Source organism: Morone saxatilis, unplaced genomic scaffold, assembly GCF_004916995.1.
Source record: "Morone saxatilis isolate NCDOM2014 unplaced genomic scaffold, NCSU_SB_2.0 Contig3, whole genome shotgun sequence".
In the NCBI taxonomy this organism is placed as follows: Eukaryota; Metazoa; Chordata; class Actinopteri; family Moronidae; genus Morone; species Morone saxatilis.
The window spans coordinates 9,703,864-9,720,837 of record NW_023339873.1 but is presented as its reverse complement, the minus strand read 5'-3'; the positions used below and the strand labels follow the sequence as shown (position 1 = coordinate 9,720,837).

The 16,974-nt window shown below is 39.0% G+C and overlaps 2 protein-coding genes across 5 annotated transcripts in view; both read left to right on the top strand.

The window, feature by feature from the left end:
- The first annotated feature begins 2,520 nt into the window (after positions 1–2,520).
- Positions 2,521–8,346, top strand: spata7 (spermatogenesis associated 7). Its single transcript, XM_035674758.1, has 12 exons — positions 2,521–2,746; positions 3,992–4,054; positions 4,162–4,251; positions 4,413–4,460; positions 4,899–5,002; positions 5,190–5,656; positions 5,772–5,817; positions 6,259–6,380; positions 6,481–6,531; positions 6,694–6,771; positions 6,857–6,914; positions 7,060–8,346. Exons 1-12 carry the CDS (start codon positions 2,704–2,706, stop codon positions 7,696–7,698), a joined length of 1,809 nt encoding a protein of 602 aa, XP_035530651.1. The 5' UTR covers positions 2,521–2,703; the 3' UTR covers positions 7,699–8,346.
- Positions 8,347–8,647: 301 nt separating this feature from the next.
- ptpn21 (protein tyrosine phosphatase non-receptor type 21) overlaps positions 8,648–16,974 on the top strand; it is a 16,616-nt gene continuing 8,289 nt past the window's right edge. The window contains exons 1-13 of one of the 4 annotated variants that reach the window (XM_035673574.1): positions 8,648–8,704; positions 9,933–10,224; positions 11,670–11,839; positions 12,310–12,407; positions 13,721–13,788; positions 13,903–13,973; positions 14,187–14,274; positions 14,472–14,560; positions 15,120–15,207; positions 15,548–15,627; positions 15,746–15,853; positions 16,532–16,592; positions 16,746–16,827. In XM_035673574.1, coding sequence (XP_035529467.1) covers positions 10,045–10,224; positions 11,670–11,839; positions 12,310–12,407; positions 13,721–13,788; positions 13,903–13,973; positions 14,187–14,274; positions 14,472–14,560; positions 15,120–15,207; positions 15,548–15,627; positions 15,746–15,853; positions 16,532–16,592; positions 16,746–16,827 — 1,183 coding nt within the window. In that variant the 5' untranslated portion in view covers positions 8,648–8,704; positions 9,933–10,044. The other 3 variants (XM_035673573.1, XM_035673572.1, XM_035673575.1) reach the window with 3 other exon arrangements.

Genomic DNA, 16,974 nt, shown 5'->3' with positions numbered 1-16,974 from the left:
TGGATGGAGAGACAGAGTCTGGTCTGGTGTCCTGCCTCTTAAAGATCCTGTTGACTTCACTCTCTGGGAGGCAGAGTGCTGTCACAGAGGTGTGGAGAGGCTCATGCTCCTGCTAAACAGGGGGAACTGGTACACTATGAATCAGATTTATGCAGTGTAGGCAGTAATATAAATATAAATACCCTATATGTCAGATATATGGTTAATTGAATAAATATGCATGGTTATATGAAAGCATATATAGTACAGCCAAGTGCAGTAGTGGCAAATAGTAAGTAGAAGCCAGCAGCCATTGAGGCAGAGACTGTCAAAGTGTGAATGTCTAACAAATGTATAATCAATAAAATCAGTCGTAAAAAAGAAAAGAAAGAAAAACTAAATGTAAGATAAAGGCAGAGTAAAAGTACAAAAATATTAAAGTGAGTTTTGAGAAGGGATTTGACGGATGATTGTGACTGAATCAGTCATGAAAAAAGTAAGAAAGCCTTGGCTGCTTAGGAAGTAAAACCACTTCTTAAACAAACATTTTTATTTTTTTTGAAAAAGGGTTAGCATTAAACTCGGGAGGACACATGTATCTATAGAAAAAGGTGGAGTAAAACTGTTGACTTCAAACGCAGGTGAAACTAATAACATGAACTACTGGATTGCATTGCAAGAATGGCTACAATGGAGCCATCGTTAATGTTAGTAGTTCCACCTGTGCTTTTCCTGCTATTAAAGGCTGAGAAAAAGTTTGTTGAATCAGATTCATTTTGGAACAATAAAGAAACCAAATCAAAACTTAGGGTAGTAACATTTATTCATGACCACATGTTGATGTCCATATCCATTTGACATATTGTCTAAGCCAAAAAAAAAATTTTCAGCTCATCGTAATTGGAAATATAGCCCCTCCAGTAAATGCCCACTGGTGTTTACAGATCTTTAAGAAAGCATGAGGAATATAGTTAATATTGTTAATATAGTTATTGTCTACTGTCATTCAGTTTGAGAGTGCAGCATTATTCATAAACCATCTTACCTCCATCTGAAATTTAAATTGGTAATAAAATCAAACAATTTAAAACTGAAAAACACTAAATGAAGCATGAATTGGCTTGTGGTTAAGGCTAACTACGCTGTTCAAAAAGTTATGTTGCCTGTCCCACTACTATTAAGTAACTCACAATCATTTGTTAGTAAATGACGTGAGGGGTTAAAAGGTCTATAAAACAATAGAAGGAACACAATAAACAGAATAAACAATATGCTGTTGACAGAATGTTCTCTGACGTGTACTCAGTTGAATCAGAATTTATATTTGTTGCATTCTGTGTTTTCCCACATTGGTCCATTTTTTCACACTGCCATATTACTGTAAATGAGGCAACCATGGTGTTTTTTGTTTTCAGCAGGCCAGATGGTGTATGTATACCACCAACTGCCGTGAAAACAGCACACTGGTAATAAACAAGAAAGGCCAGCCGTCACCTCATGATTATTCATAAACGTGGTGCCTCTGGTAGGTAGGAACCTGAAACGCACAAATACAGCTATTGTCTGTCCATGTGCCTTTCCTACGTGACTATATAAAAATAGCTGTGTACAACACCAGTAATGCATATCTGTTCCACCACTTATTGAAGCAGACATGTAACATCTTCACTTACAATTTCCAAAAAGTCCCATTTTCTAATGACAAAATAAAGACACACAATGTTTTATGCATTAAGTCATTTATTTCTTTTTTCTACTGTGTTCTCTCATCTCGATGGAGGAGACTCTGATTCATGCGGTGCATTGTTAGACTGGGTCCCTGGAACGTGTCAAGTGTTATTGACCAGTTTTACTGTTTCAGGGCCCTTGAGAGCTGTTTTCAAAGGAATGAATTTCTGACTGCTGTCTTCCAGAGATAAATTTAAATAACTGCATTATTGGGAAGACAGTTATATGAAATTGCATATCAGTGCAAGCACAAGGCCATTTCTCAGTAACCCTGGTCTTATTGGTGGGAACAGGGGCTCCAGTACACATGGCATTGTGTTTTATGACTAGTGAGGACAATATAGGCTTATTTCCTGACGTTTATAGGCTTCACACTGGCTGCACTTGCTTCACACTGTCCTATGTACAAACTGTGGCTCCAGAAATATCATGTCCACACCCAGAAATCCTACAAGGTTGAAACACAAATATTCATGTGGCATGTTATTAATGTTATCTACTTTTCACTCTGCTGTCTTTAGCATAGGCTATGTGTTGTATTCTATAAACTAATGACGCCATCCTCAGTAGATATCTAGCCTGGATTTAGGATTGAAATAAAGTCTAACTTTTATTATATTAAACAAAATGAAGATCATTATTAAGTAATTGGATTTTATTAAATTCTGAGTTAAATACTTTTGCTGTGTTGTTAATTCTGTTCATTTTCCCCAGTGAAGTGACAAGTGTGTCTATCTATGCGTATGGGGGTGGGGGTGTGGGGGGGGCGTGTCCTTTCTTACGCATGAGCGTGATGACGAAGGCAATCATAGCAACCAGCATGGCGACGGAAAAGCTTTGCTCCTCTCAGCTGCTTATGAGCTAACGGTAGTATTAGGTTATCACCTTTACGTTTTTATTTATCGTACAGCGCTAAAATGTTTACAGTTAAGTACACGGTAGTTTCTGGATGTATCCGAGGTCTGCCGCCGCTGCCTCAGAATATCTCTGAGGAAAATGGGATACGCTGAGTGCAACTTTATCATGGAGTCGAGAACAGGTATGCAAACTGTTAGCATTAGTTAGCTGTTAGGCTAGCTGGTTAATCGGCAGAAGGGAGCAAATTCAACTTGTGCTTAGGCAGCAACTCACAGATAAAGTAATGCTGACAGGGTATGCACTCACTAATATGGCTTTAGGTTTGTCTAGACAATAGTCAGTCCTTCACTCACACTGCTTGTTCTCAAGACTTAAACTTAAAAACGATCTGTGACCAAGGCTGTAACGTTAGCATTCAACACAGCGCCTCAGTTAACGCTGTTTACAGGTTTGTCCAGGTTCTGCTCCATTAAGTTGCAGTTTTGTAAGTAGTTTTATTTGTTTGCACTGTCGAAGATAACTAGAGTACTAGAGTGTTAGTTTTTACAGTAACGTTACTGTATTTAGCTTTTAACAACCGATATAAAAACATATGAATAAGTTCAACGTTAAATCAAACTATTATATATTATATTATATTTTTTTCTGTTTAAATACAAAGTTTTTTTATTGCTACACAATAGTATTGTTTAATAAATATACGTTATGTTCTGAATTTACTTGAAAAATAATGAATATACTTTCATTTATTGGAGATGCAAGTACAAACACAGTATCCACGAATAAGAAATATCTTCTTTTTTCATATTTAGCGAAATAAAAACAAACAAAAACGAAACAAACAAAGAACAGAACAAAATCTACAAAATACATGAAAAAAGTAGGCAAGCAAGCCAAAACAGAAAATGTATAGTTGAGCAATGACAGTCAATCACAATCAATTTGGATAAGATTAAGTCTAGTCTTTACTTTAAAACCGTTCTTTGGATCCTCTCAATGTATATTTAAAGTTAAATATGACATTATATCTCTTAACCACCCAGAATGTGAAGGTAGTAAGGGAGATTTCAACGCTGCTGAATCCTGAAAGAGTTGTGAATGCAATAATATCACCTTGTTTAGTGTTAAAGGATAAGAACAAATTACTTGGTACTCCAAATATGGAATATGGAGTACTCGTATTATTAATTAAACAATGCTTAAATACTTGCTGAAAACATTTTTAATTGTTTAGTCAATACATTTTAAATATTCATACATTTTAGTTATTAAAGCCTAAAGTGAAAGTCTTAAAATCACACCCTCAAAGGTATTCAGTTTACAAAGCTATAAAAAGTAAGATGTAGTAAATGCCAAATGCTTACTTGATAAAGTTCTTAAATGACTTGAATTTTAAAGTATTAATTAAAACTCTAATTTGTTTTAGGGAGTGTATCGTCTGGACTGGGGACGAGCCCTGGTATGAGAGGACACACATCGAAAAGTAGCCGTAAGTATTAATATTATAATGAGAAATGAGTCAGATTAGTATGGGTCATTTGTAAGATACATGATTTTACAGTGTACTACATGTTGTTCTCTGTCTTGTGTTTTTAGCTTTCTGCCCTCCCTCCTCCAGCAAGTTGACACAGTCCATCGTTAAAGACCACATGGTGTCTCATTACAAAAAGGTTTACTCAGCTAAAGGTGAGCTGGCAGGAATACATAACACTGGCATTCAGTAGACCAAACTAGTTCAGCTACGAGCATACACAATATGCTTATATGTTGAAGTGGTTAAAACATGTATCTCTGTTCTAATTAGATTAATAATGTGTTGTGATCTTACATTTTTCCTTGTTCCACAGCTGCCATTGATGCCTCAGTACCCAAAAGCTTGATACACAGTGTAAAGTGTAAGTACTCAACTATTAAATATTAAATTATTTCTTCAATTCAAAACATTTTTTAACTGTTAAAATGAAGATCTGTCCTCATATTTTATTGTCAATATGACAATAAGCAATAATACAATGCATGCAGTTCACCCACATGTTTGCGCTCTTCATATCACTGTACTATCACAATTGCTTGCTCTTGACCCTCACTATTAAGTGCAGTGTGAGTCTTTCCCTGTTCTCTTTATCTTACATTTAGTAAATCACACAGCAGGCACACAATTAAACGTATTGAGAATCAGTGTATATAATTGTGTTACATTATCCAAAGGTAGCCTTTTTCTTAAAACCCTGTTTCCTTGTGTGTGTGAAACTGCTTTGCTGGCTGTGACAGTTACAGAGTTCAAAGTAGACTATTTCCTGTGTCTATACTTGTTTTCTGTTGCCTGTTTACAGACAATGACCAGATCAGACAGGAGCGGTTGAGGAAAGGGGTTCGTCCTCAGTCAGCCCACTCTCTGTCACAGAGGAACAGCAGAGCCTCCTGCTCTTCCGCCCAGGTAAGGAATCAAGGCAGTTTCTCATTGCTCTGTGCGCTGCCAACGTATCTTTTGCAGTAGCCATGGCATTGTCTGGCTTAAAAACCTTGAGATCACAAGCATTCAAAGACTTTAAATGCATAATTCGTCATTCAAACCTTTTCAGCATGTACAATGTCTGATTCAATACAACGTGTTTGCTTTTTAGAGTAGATTATCCATGCAGTATGGCGACAGCCTCTACCACTGCTCAAGAAGTTCCACTGTCTCCAGCCCAGGGTTCAGCTCCTCCTTTCACGTAAAGGAGATAGTTTATCCTTCATGTACAGTCAGTTCACAGAACCAGCTTCATCACACTCGCCCTGCATCAGAAATAAATTACCGGAGCCCAGAGGCAACTTCACGCAGAAAGCATTCAGCCTTTTCAGTGGTAGCTTCTGGAGATCAAAGTTGCTACAAGACTTTTCAGGACCCTGTTCAGAAGACATACAGCGGAGACTTGATCCAGAAACATTCGCAGCACTTTACCCAAGACAAACCTTTCACCCCTAAGACCCTGAAATCAGATAAGAGTTCATACCTGTCAAATTATCGCTACTACCGAGCACCACGGAGGAAAACTACTCAGGATTGCACTCAGTCACGATTGATGCGACAGGAGACATATCATGGAAGGTACTTACCAAACATTTGCGTGAGACTCAAAGGAAAGCAGTAGATTTGTGTCTTTAAAACATGTGCAACTTGTTCTAATGTGTTAAAAATAACTTGATTCTATTTTTTTATGCAGCACAAAAACCAAAGGATACACACAGGAATTGTATGAGCCATCTCAGGTAATTTTGAGGATTTAATTTGATTATTTTGATAATTTTCTAATGCGTCCAACACTGCTTTCCCTTTTTGACAAGATGATAACAAATGTCCATCACATTATCAAAGTGATGTCTTAAAGTAGCCTAATTATTATGATCAGAAGCCACACATATTTGTAATGTAACCATTTTGTAGCAATTAGAGTTTATTCTTTGTGATGATATAATACCCACACTAACTGAACCGGATGACATTTTGTTGTACAGCATCAAAATAAACGCTATGAAAAATAGCCCAGTATAATTATTTGTTGCTCAAGGTCAGTACTCGTTGTGTGGTTTATTGTCCCGGTAAAAAAAAAAAAATATAGCGTTTACAGCCTCATTAAACATTTGTGGTTAGAGTTAGCCTTGACTATGTTGAATATTCCTTCTCATTTTACAGTCCTTTTTGTTTCACAGGGATTTAATACAGAGCATGAGTGGTCTGAGGAGGAGTTTAATGGCACATATTTCTCTGCATCAAGACAACACAGTCGAGCAAACAAGAGCAGAAACCGTGACTTTTTTGACTCCTCATTCAGGTGAAATCATGAAATGGAAACACTGTTGCATTTTCAGCATAATAGATTACCCTATGTATTTTCTGGGTAAAGTTCTAAATGAATTTAAGTCTCATTTTAGGGTCTCACCAGAAGGCAGGAAAACTCCCTTTATGAAGAATGTATCTGCAGAGTGAGTTCTCTTTGATAATGTCTAAAGCTTGTACATATTTTAATTGATATAGTGGGGAATTGTTGCCATATGTAAGGATTTGACAGTGTGATGCTTTAGGGGAATCTTCAGAAGCATCTAAAATGTATGTGAAGAGAAAAATGTCCATCTTTTCTTCCACAGGGAGGAAGAATTAATGTACCTCGAATTCATTTCTGCTGTAACAGAGGATATATTGTCCAGAGGGCATATCTCTGATAGGTTTGTTGTTTCTTCTTTGACTGTTTTCTATTAACTACTTGCGATGAGTTATTGCTGTAGTGTAAGTTTCCATGTCCTCTACAAGGGTCCTGGACCGGGTCATAAAGCGCCATATTGAAATGAATCGGCATCAGCTTGATGAGGTGAGTCCATAACTTTATGGAGAATACCAAATATGTTAAGCAGGTCTTGTTTAAGTGTTCAGGTTACAGCTTTAAATAAATAAGAAATGAAAGGTTGCCACAAAGGGCTGTTTAGCTTCCTCTCATGCATCTGATTTGTTTTCAGGGAAAAATGCGCCACCTTCTGGAAGTTCTGCGTAAAGATTTTGAAGAGCCGAGCAACATATCCACCTGCAGTACAGAGCTCGAAAAAAAGGAAAATGGTCAGCTTGATGCATTCCTACCCGATCTGGATTCAGGAGGGAAACAAGTGAAGACCAAAGAAAGCAATGACCAGTTCCCTTATGCATCTCTAATTAAATACTGCGATTCACCAGATTATGCTGATCCCCTATTAGTGTCTACACCCATATGCTCTCCTGAAAGGACTGATTCACCAACTAAAACAAATGAAATGGAGGGAGAAGATGACAATCTAGAAAAGAGTATTAGCTCTCCTCAGCTCAGTGAGCATATTTCCAATAATAATGCAGGAATCAGTGAAGAGGACTTCCGTCAAAATGAAATAGGCACAACTGTGACAAATGAAGTCGGCAATGAAAACCATGAATCTATAACCAGTGACACAGGGTTTCATCAAGACCAAGCTGAGGGCAGTTCTGATGGACAGTCTAAAGAGCTTGAGGATCTGGAGAAAAGTTTGTCAGAGTCGCTTCATGTGTCCAGCAATACACACAGCGACAATGCAGAGACCACTGAGCAACAAACAAATACTGTTGCTAATGTCAGTGATGATGAGTTCTGAGTTTTACTGTTTTCAGGGACTAAGTTTCCTTGAATGTGTTTTTCTTACCAAGAGTGTTTTTCCAGAGAGAAATTTAATATGAGCTTTCTAAAAGTATAGTTTTGTAAATGTGATTAACACTGGTTCAATGTTTTTAAACCTCTACCAATGTGGTGTTGTAGTTCTATTTTGCTTTTTTATCTTTTTACAAAAGCATAATGAAAATTTTACATACGCAAACAAGGTTTTGCAGACTTGAATGTTTCATTTGGGATATTGTAAATTGGGCACATCCTTCAGACATAGTTGTTGAGATCCAAATGACCTCCAGAGTAATAAACTACACTTTCTAAATGATTGCGCCCTGGCAACCAGTATGGTTTGCAAATTTGCAAATGATAGTCCGTAGCACTGCACTAATGTCAGATGTGTGGAATTAGTGTGGTGTCCTTTAGTTTTAGTGGATTGCAGTGTGCCCAGAGTGTGCCCAGTCAGTCTTCAGTATGATGTAGTTGCAGTTTACATTTTCCGATTTCTAGAAAAAACAATTCTGTTATAAAGAAATGTGTTTGACCTGACATATGCCTCTGACATGTAGCTACTAGGAGTTGACTGTCACCAGAAAGTGTCTTTTACAATTGCAATAAATTTTATATTCTGCTTCTTGCATGTGTGCATCTGATTATTTAGACTAGCTACATAAACTGGTAATTACTCAACCTGCAACCAGCAGCAAAACCAGTGCGGCCAATTATTACCACATGAAGTTCGTGACTTGAGCCATTTTTGCAAACAATTAAAGATGGAAACTCTCTAAATCATTGCAGAATATTGTGAGTTAGCGATTACAGCTGTCCACCGATATAAAGGGTAAACAGACAGGTCAGCGGCCCGCACTTCCAGCCAGCTGTCCCATTTCTGGCATTTTCACCACTCGGCATTCCAGCTGTCTGATGTCATAGCTCCGAAAACATGTATTCCTCCGCCACAGACGCACTACAGCACTTTGAAGCGTCTGCTCAAGAAGGTACGACAAACCCTCATGTGTCTAGTTAAACGTTATTGAAAAGTCGGAGTGTAATTCGATGTAATTCGACGATTTATCGATTGCCGAAGCGCAGTTTATTAGAGCTATAGAGCCGCGGATGTATACGCTTGTTGCTCTTCCAGTCCCAGGAAGCGAAACACGCTTGGAACTTGGGTGAACCGTCGGACCAAGAGAAGAGAAGAGGCATGGGCTGCAATGTTAGTTTAGACCCATAAACAAACTACAGACACATCAACTCTGTCTCATTCCGATAAGAAACTACAAAGTGGTAGTCCGTTGACTTTAATGGCGGAATCCCTCCGGACCTAATCCTCGTTGGATCACTAAAGTGCATCTTGTGGCTAACGGTAACGTTAACGTGTTTTCTGCCCAAAATATTTACCGGCGACGTCAGCTTCCCCCAGGGTGTCGTCTATTTGCTGGAACATAAGTTAGCACGCTAGCGGTAAAGCTAATTTAACGTTAGTTGTAGTCAGGCAACGAACTTTAAGTTAAAGAGATATGGAAACTACTAATGGAAAGTGGCTAGTTAGTCCGGGAAACGACCAACAGTTGGGATAGACGTATTTAAACCTGGTAGTTGAGTGAGTTAAGTTGTAAATAATGTAGATAATTTGAAATAAAATGGATGCATGGTTGACGTAGGGGGCAGTTTTGCTGCGCACTGAATCAGGTCGCTCTGGTCAGTGTTTGGATCAGGCTATTCACCGGAAAGGGATTAATTTAACCACAAGCTTGAGGGGGGCGGGGGATGGCCAGCAAACCTTAAAGTTAACATTTATTACAAAAGTAAGATAGCCTTCTACAAATTGCCATGTGAAAATAGACTTGCTTCTTATTGTTTTTGTTTTTTTTCAGAGTATCAAATAAAACATTAACTGAGTTTAAGAACATTTAAAGAACATTTAAAAGGGTAGCGCTAAACGAATCCCTTTCGGTAGCCAATCCGAGATAATCAAGTTAAGTAACTTAAAATAAAATGCCGCGTTTAAGAGGATTACTTTCTTGTGTTTGTCTCGTCTGGCATCTTGTTTCAGGGTGACAGACCAGGTGTGAGGTGCGATATGCTTAAGTACTGTAACATATTCCTCAGTGATTCACCCTGTTTTGCATCCCATTTTTTTCTAAGGCTGCACTTCTGGCTTTTGTTGTGTATTGTAGCATGTTGGTGATGATTTTATGATGTTTATTGTCTCTCTTTTTTCAGATCTGTCTGTTGATGATGAACCTCAGGACTTGGAACATTCACACAGTTTTCGAGGGGATAGCGAGGAGAATAATTTAAAAGTGAAGAACTCCCTCTTGAAGAAGCGCAAAACATGCCCTTGCCATTTGGCTTTAAACTCAAAAGGACTCGAAGGTATACTGTTTCAAGCAAGAGCTGTCTTGTCAGTCGGATTCAGCTGCTCAATGGAGAGTTTGTTGAGTTTACACTTTCAGTGGAGAGCACTGGGCAGGAATGTTTGGAGGCAGTTGCTCAGAGACTTGAGTTAAGAGAGGTATGTATGTGTTTTCACGCAACACAAGTGCTGATTGTTCTCTCTTATATACATTTTTTTTAGAGACTCACCACCTCAGCAAGAAAGTGTTTTTGTCAAGTTTAACAGAAACTGAGATAACTAGTTTGTCATTGTTTACTCAAATAATACAGTTTATGACGCGACTTAAGAATTTACATACTCTACATTTATATGTAATTACATGTGTGTAATTCTCATCACACACATTAGCAGACATATTGTGTATGTTTTTTTTGTTTTCATTCAAACAGAGGTACCAGCTCTCACGTAGCATGCACAGTATGGTCAAGAAAAGTAGTTATGAGTCAGGACAGAACAATGTATTGAGCATTTGGGGACCATGGTCACACTGTGACACCACCTGTTATTCATGAGCCAAAAGAGTCAGCCTGAATGCTGTCATAACCTGCTGCACCTCAGATCAACAGTAGAGACTGCTGAATGTGCAGGCAATCTGGCATAGGAACTTGCCCTGTGTGACAGTGTCTGTTATATTGCTGCATAATGTGGCAGGGCTTAAATTGTCATTGGTCAAGCGACGGGCCTCCACCCTCTTTTGGAGTTTTTCCTAGTATGCAGTGAGTAATGTTTGTTTTTGATGTCACCAGGGTTGTTGCAATCGTGTGGTCAGTCTTTGATTGAAAGGTTACGTAGGTTTTGTCACTGTATTTGATGTAGGAAATAACACTAGTACTGACATTTGTTTCCAGTTACCAGACCATCAAAGTTCACTGTCACACTTGCTTCTACTGCTAATTACGTGATTTGTGCTACTGGGGTAAAAACGTTGGTCCTGTATCTGAAAATCTGTATTAATTCATCTTCAGCCTTATGTTGGTAAAATGTAATGAGGACCACAGTTTGGTCCACGTTGGACTGTAGATTCTTAGATTAAAATAGATAAAATGCCCTAAACTATGTCTTATTTGTTGTTACTATTTTTAATTAGATAACATTTACAAAAAGTTTACTCATAGTTGCTAACTGATCTGATGTGAAACAGTTGTGTTGGCCAGTTACTTTCAGGTTGTGGTTTGAGCGTGGCTGCAAATCACAATAGGTCTCTTTCAGCTCAATTGTCCTTCATAAACAGCAAGCCTACAGGCGTTACTTTTCTTACCAGTGTTCATTGTGAGATGTTCAGACAGTCACAAGACTGAACAAGGAGTGCCAACAACCTATAAATCTAGAGAAATTTGCAGTGGTTGAATTTTCAAGTTTTGAATATTATGTAGATGATCAGAAGACAATGTGCAGTTAGATTGGTGAACACGTTACAGGAGAAATGTGTGATATTGATCCCAAGCAGTCACATAATATTGTTCTAATGTTTAACATGTAATCTAAGTTTTGGTAAGTATGTTGTACGTAGGTTGTCAGCGTTGTTCAGGTGTAAAGTTGTGTTTGCTCTCTTTGCTTGGTAGATAACATACTTCAGCTTGTGGTACTTCAACAAGCAGAACCAGCAGAGATGGATTGACTTGGAAAAGCCGCTTAAAAAGCAGCTGGACAAGTACGGGCTGGAGCCCACCGTTTACTTTGGAGTCGTGTTTTACATACCCAGTGTCACCCAACTGCAACAGGAGATCACAAGGTGATGTTCCATCAGTGACACCACACGATGTCTAAACCACCAACCTTATTAGCTTGGGGTCAACTTATTTTCAAGAATAGCAGTCAAAACGTTATAAATCTGAGTTATGAAATGAGTTCCCAAGCAAGTTTAGCGCAACCACAACAGGTATTTTTTTGAGGGGTGGGGCCGAGTGCGGGGGTCTGTAAATAAGCTTTGGCCAGGCTAGGGTCTGGGCAAGAAGTTGAGGAAGCAGTTTAGGTGCACAGTTATACCCCCTGAACCAGCTGCCAGTTTTACCTTTCCTCATCCATCCCTTTAATACTTAAAATCCAAGCAAAGGGGTATTAAGTTTGTTAAAATATCTCACAAGTTATTGTAATATCTTTGTATTTGAGAGGTTTTCCTTTTGTAATAACTTTTCAGCTGTTTTTGCTGCTGTTTTGGTCCGTTCTCCACTCTGAAGTAACTCTCTCTGTCTCTCCCTACAGATATCAGTATTACCTACAGCTGAAGAAGGATGTTCTGGAGGGCAAGATCTCATGCTCAATAGAACAAGCTATTCGTTTAGCTAGCCTGGCAGTGCAAGGTAATATAAATTTATAATGCTAAACGAGTAGCAGAAACTTGAGCTTGACAAGCCTGGTGTTTATTGGCTTTAATCTTTATGTGGTGACTACAGCAGCTTTAAGTCTCAGGCAAAGTAATGACTGGCGCAATTACACAGCAGTTGTCCAAAAATCACGACATTAGGCAACACCTGCTGAAACCGTAAACTCACATCTGCAAAGATTGTTCTGGAAACACTAGAATTATTTTCATTCATTTCTAGACAGACGGTGAATGCCAGTTCATTAAGGTTTTTGCCAAGCTCTGCAAGGGGGTTATGGTATTAGTAAACTGCAGTAAGCCTATTGCTTCTCAAACAGTTATCTTTTATGCTCCATCAGAGCAGCAGAAAAAATATGTTTGTATCCTTAATGTGGTTTCTTCTCAAAGCACAGCTAGAAAAAAAATTGGACTTGAGGTGGAATTGTCCAAATGAACCGTAACCACTTTTTAGTTTTTTGTCAAGTTTCTGCTGCTCACAGTAGTTTGTCTTTAACCACTCACCCAGGGGTTTATAAGAACATTTTCACGGTTCTTGTAATATACAGCACTTAACAAGCACCATTAAACCTAAACCAGCCTATTAATTTGGATAGAGGTGTGTGTATGTGTTTGTGTGTGAATGTGAACTCCTCTTACGTGAGCTTTAGCCATGACACATCCTCCAACTTTTTCCCAGCCAGAAGAATCTCAAACACTGCTGGCAAAGTTATATCAGTCACTGCAACTTACTGGCCTGGGTGTTAGCATAGCAGAGCTGCTGAGATCACTTACTGCTGCAACCATGTTCAAATGACTGGCCAGCATGCAATATGTGCCTTTTAAGAAACGCCCTAAGTCCCTTCTTGCAAGTTCCCTTTAGGATTTAGTCACTGTTTGAGTTGTCATGCAAACTTGGCATTTGTGCTGTAAATAAAGTTGTGCAGTTCCAATTTTGTATCCCTGGCTAGGATATTTTGGAGTGAAGGGCAGTAGTAACTCTTGAGAGGTACTGATGCCTGGGATACCCAACATTTTTGTGAATGTTGCCAGCAGGAGGGGTGAAGCTGGGACCAGTTTTGGACCTCCACGTTGACAGACACTGAAGCAATTCCCTTTCATAACAAACGGGCCCCTCGTCTCCTAAAATTAGTCTTTCTTGTCATCATACACTGCAGCTTTCCCAAAGGCATTACGCTATTCTTGAATCTTGTACTAAATGGAGCAATAACATGTAATTGGGTTTATTCAGATAGCAGTGTCATGTGGAATATGCGTTGCTGTATTTACTCATTTAGTCTCTTTTGCCCACAGCTGACTTTGGAGACTTCAATCGATATGATTCTGAGGAGTTTCTCCAGAAGTTTGCACTGTTCCCTATTGTAAGAGTTTTATTTTTTATGGTCAGTGTGTGAAATTAAAAATGTTGGAGATGTCCTTTGCTCATTTGTGTTTAACAGCAGCACTGTATCAATCCTGACTCTTTCTCTTTGCAGGACTGGATCGAGGATGAGCGAGTGCTGGAAGAGGCCACTCAGAAAGTGGCTCTTCTTTATCAGTCCTTCAGGTGAGTGTTTAAAGCATCAATCCATCTGTCCCCTTTCATTCTAGTTTACTCTGGGATTTCTCTCTGACTACTCGACTTACTTCGCCTTTATTTGAATACCATACGTTTAGGCATTGCTGTGCTTGTTTGTGTTCCTGTCTTGGTATTTTATGTAGGTTCGGTTGGTTTTGACGGTTGTTTCTTCATGTTTTTGTTGCCTTTTGTCATTTTCAGGGGTTTATCAATCCCAGAAGCAGAGATGTTGTACATGCAGGAGGTGGAGAAAATGGAAGGCTATGGCCAGGAAAGCTATCAAGCCAAGGTAAGTTCACAAGGTCTAGCTGGCTTATCCCCAACAGCCCAAACATTGAAAAAGCATGACACTGGCTTAATAGGATCTGAACTCATAAGCAGCGTATTGTTGCTAGTACTGTGCAGCTGCATCAAATAACTACTGGGTAAAAAAAATGGTCTGGCTTCTTTCACCTTTGAATGTTGTTACTCTTTTCATCTAAACAGGACAGTACAGGCACAGATGTTACCTTGGGATCCTGCCTCGATGGCATCTTTGTCAAGTATAAAAATGGCAGGCCGCTTCTTTTATTTAGGTAAGTTAAAAAATACGAAATGAAGAATGTTTGACGAATACAGAAACGCCTAAAAGTCGGGAAATATGGTCTGCTTCTAAATAAAAAACATGAATACTGAATTAGAGCTTTGTCTCGTAACTTGTGACTCCGAGCAGTAATTCTATTGAATCAGATGATTCTGTCAGTATAGATTAAGTTTTGTGGCGCAGCTCACAGTTATTCTTAGTTGAGGTCTTCTATAATGATCCTTAATGCGTTCTAGACTTGAATGTAGCCCAAGAGGAAATGAGTCAGGTAGACTGTGGTAGCTGATAAGGATTGTGAGGGAGAGCATTATCTGTCAGTCAAGTGAACAAGTGAACATTCTTGGCCCTGTCTGAACTGTATCTGTCGACATTATGAGTACTACATACCTTTTTGATTGACTCCCACACATGTACAGATTTTATTATAAATTGTTATGGGAGTGCCTCAGTCTGTTTAAAATTGCTGCAAGGTTTTCTTGACCACCATGACGTCATGTGTTTTTTTCTCTCCCCCTTTTCTCTTTGCCACTGTGCTTAAATTGGCTGTGTAGGTGGAATGAAATTAACAACATGAGTCACAACAGGTCCTTCTTTGCCCTGGAGCTAACCAACAGAGAGGAGAGTGTTCAGTTCCAGACTGTAAGTCTCTGCTGCCGTTGCACCTTTTCTTCTCTACCCATCCCCTGGGACATGTCAGTCTCTTATTCGATTTAGAAAAATTGGAAATGCGTCGTGGAGCTTACATCAGCTAGTCTTAACAATGCACCTATGTTTGTGTGTGTGGGTGGGGCTGTGACTGGAGCTGTTTGGGTATCTTACGTATGTGTTGGTCATAAAGTCACATACCACAAGCTGAAACTCAGTGTAGAAGTATTTGAGGGCATACACAGTGATGCTTTGAGATAACTGAGCAAACACCACCTCTGTACTAATTGTTTCACCAACTAATGATTTTGTTTTCTTCTTTTTTTCTTTGCAGGAAGACATGGAAACCTCCAAATATGTGTGCCGGATGTGTCTGGCCAGACTCAAGTTTTATAAGATTAACAAGAGTAGCCTGTAAGTGTTTTTAACATGTCTAGCCTAGTTCCTGTCTCTTTGTTCCTCGTCGTCTCGTGCGAGTGTCTCCTCTTTGGTGTAGCCTCACTTCTACCCTCCTGTCCTCCTCTCTCTTCAGAGAGGAGTGTGACCCCCTGCCTTCTGAGGGCTCCCAGAAGTCCCTTCTCACTCTATCCTTTCCTCGCTTTCCAATGCTCTCTCGTCCTTCTCTGCCTTCTAATAAGGGGTGAGCAACACTGTCAGCCACCGCCTACAGTATGCTTATTAAGCAGGTGCCAACAGCCTTCCCTTCCTGATTGCCTAGCCCAACAGTGCCTCAGCAAACAGCCTCTCTATATCTGAAATGGACTGGGTTGTTAAGCATGACGTGATTTCTCCAAGTACATTTTTATTTATTTATTGTAGTGACTTCAAGGTCATTTTAAATCTTTCAATTACAATATGTTATTCAGTGTCTGTTATAGTCTTGTAATTCAGTTTGTATATTTAATCTTTGTCGAACGGTTATTAGTGCTGGGTATCCAAGATGTGTCCATAAAATTAAGTATTGAAAGTTACGTAGCAGTGAATGCTTGGTCTTGTGTGCTTTTTCTTTGAGCAAATATTTCCAGATCTAAATAACACCTGTTCTAAGTTTGGACTGTATTTTATTTGGGCCCTGTTCTTGTTCTGCTTGCTTTACTATGGAGACGGGTGTTTTGTTAAATGCCAACCAAAATTAAGACAAATTGCAACATTTTTGCATGGTGTACTGGAGAAGAATTGTGCAATTTGTCTTAATTTTGATGCACCTGGTTTGTACTTTTTTGCAAGTTAAATGATAAAAGAACAAAATCAGGTATTGGTAAAGGTATTCTTAGTATTATAATATCTTTTTTCTGACTGACATTTATATTCCCAACAGTCAAACCCAGCCTACAGTCGTCAACCCAGTCAGACGGAGATCCTCTACCAGAATATCTCTGGTAAAGTCCACACTCACTCACAGGCCATTTCAGGCTTGCATTGCAGCACATGATATTAAAATCGTTATCTAGGGGTGTCTGACCACACCGCTATATTTAATTATTTGCACTTGGACAGAGCTGCAACTGAATCCCTCTCTTGTTGATTTACAGCCAAAGCCTCAAGCCTACATGATGCCCCCTCCGCAAATGCATTACAATGGCCATTTCACAGAGCCTTACACATCATCACAAGGTAACTACTATATAGAGTGTGCAACTAAACATCTGAGAATGAGTGCATGGGATATTTTTATATACCGTAATTTCCGGACTATTGAGCGCACCTGAATATAAGCCGCACCAACTAAACTTAAAAAGAAAAAAAAATTTGTACATATAT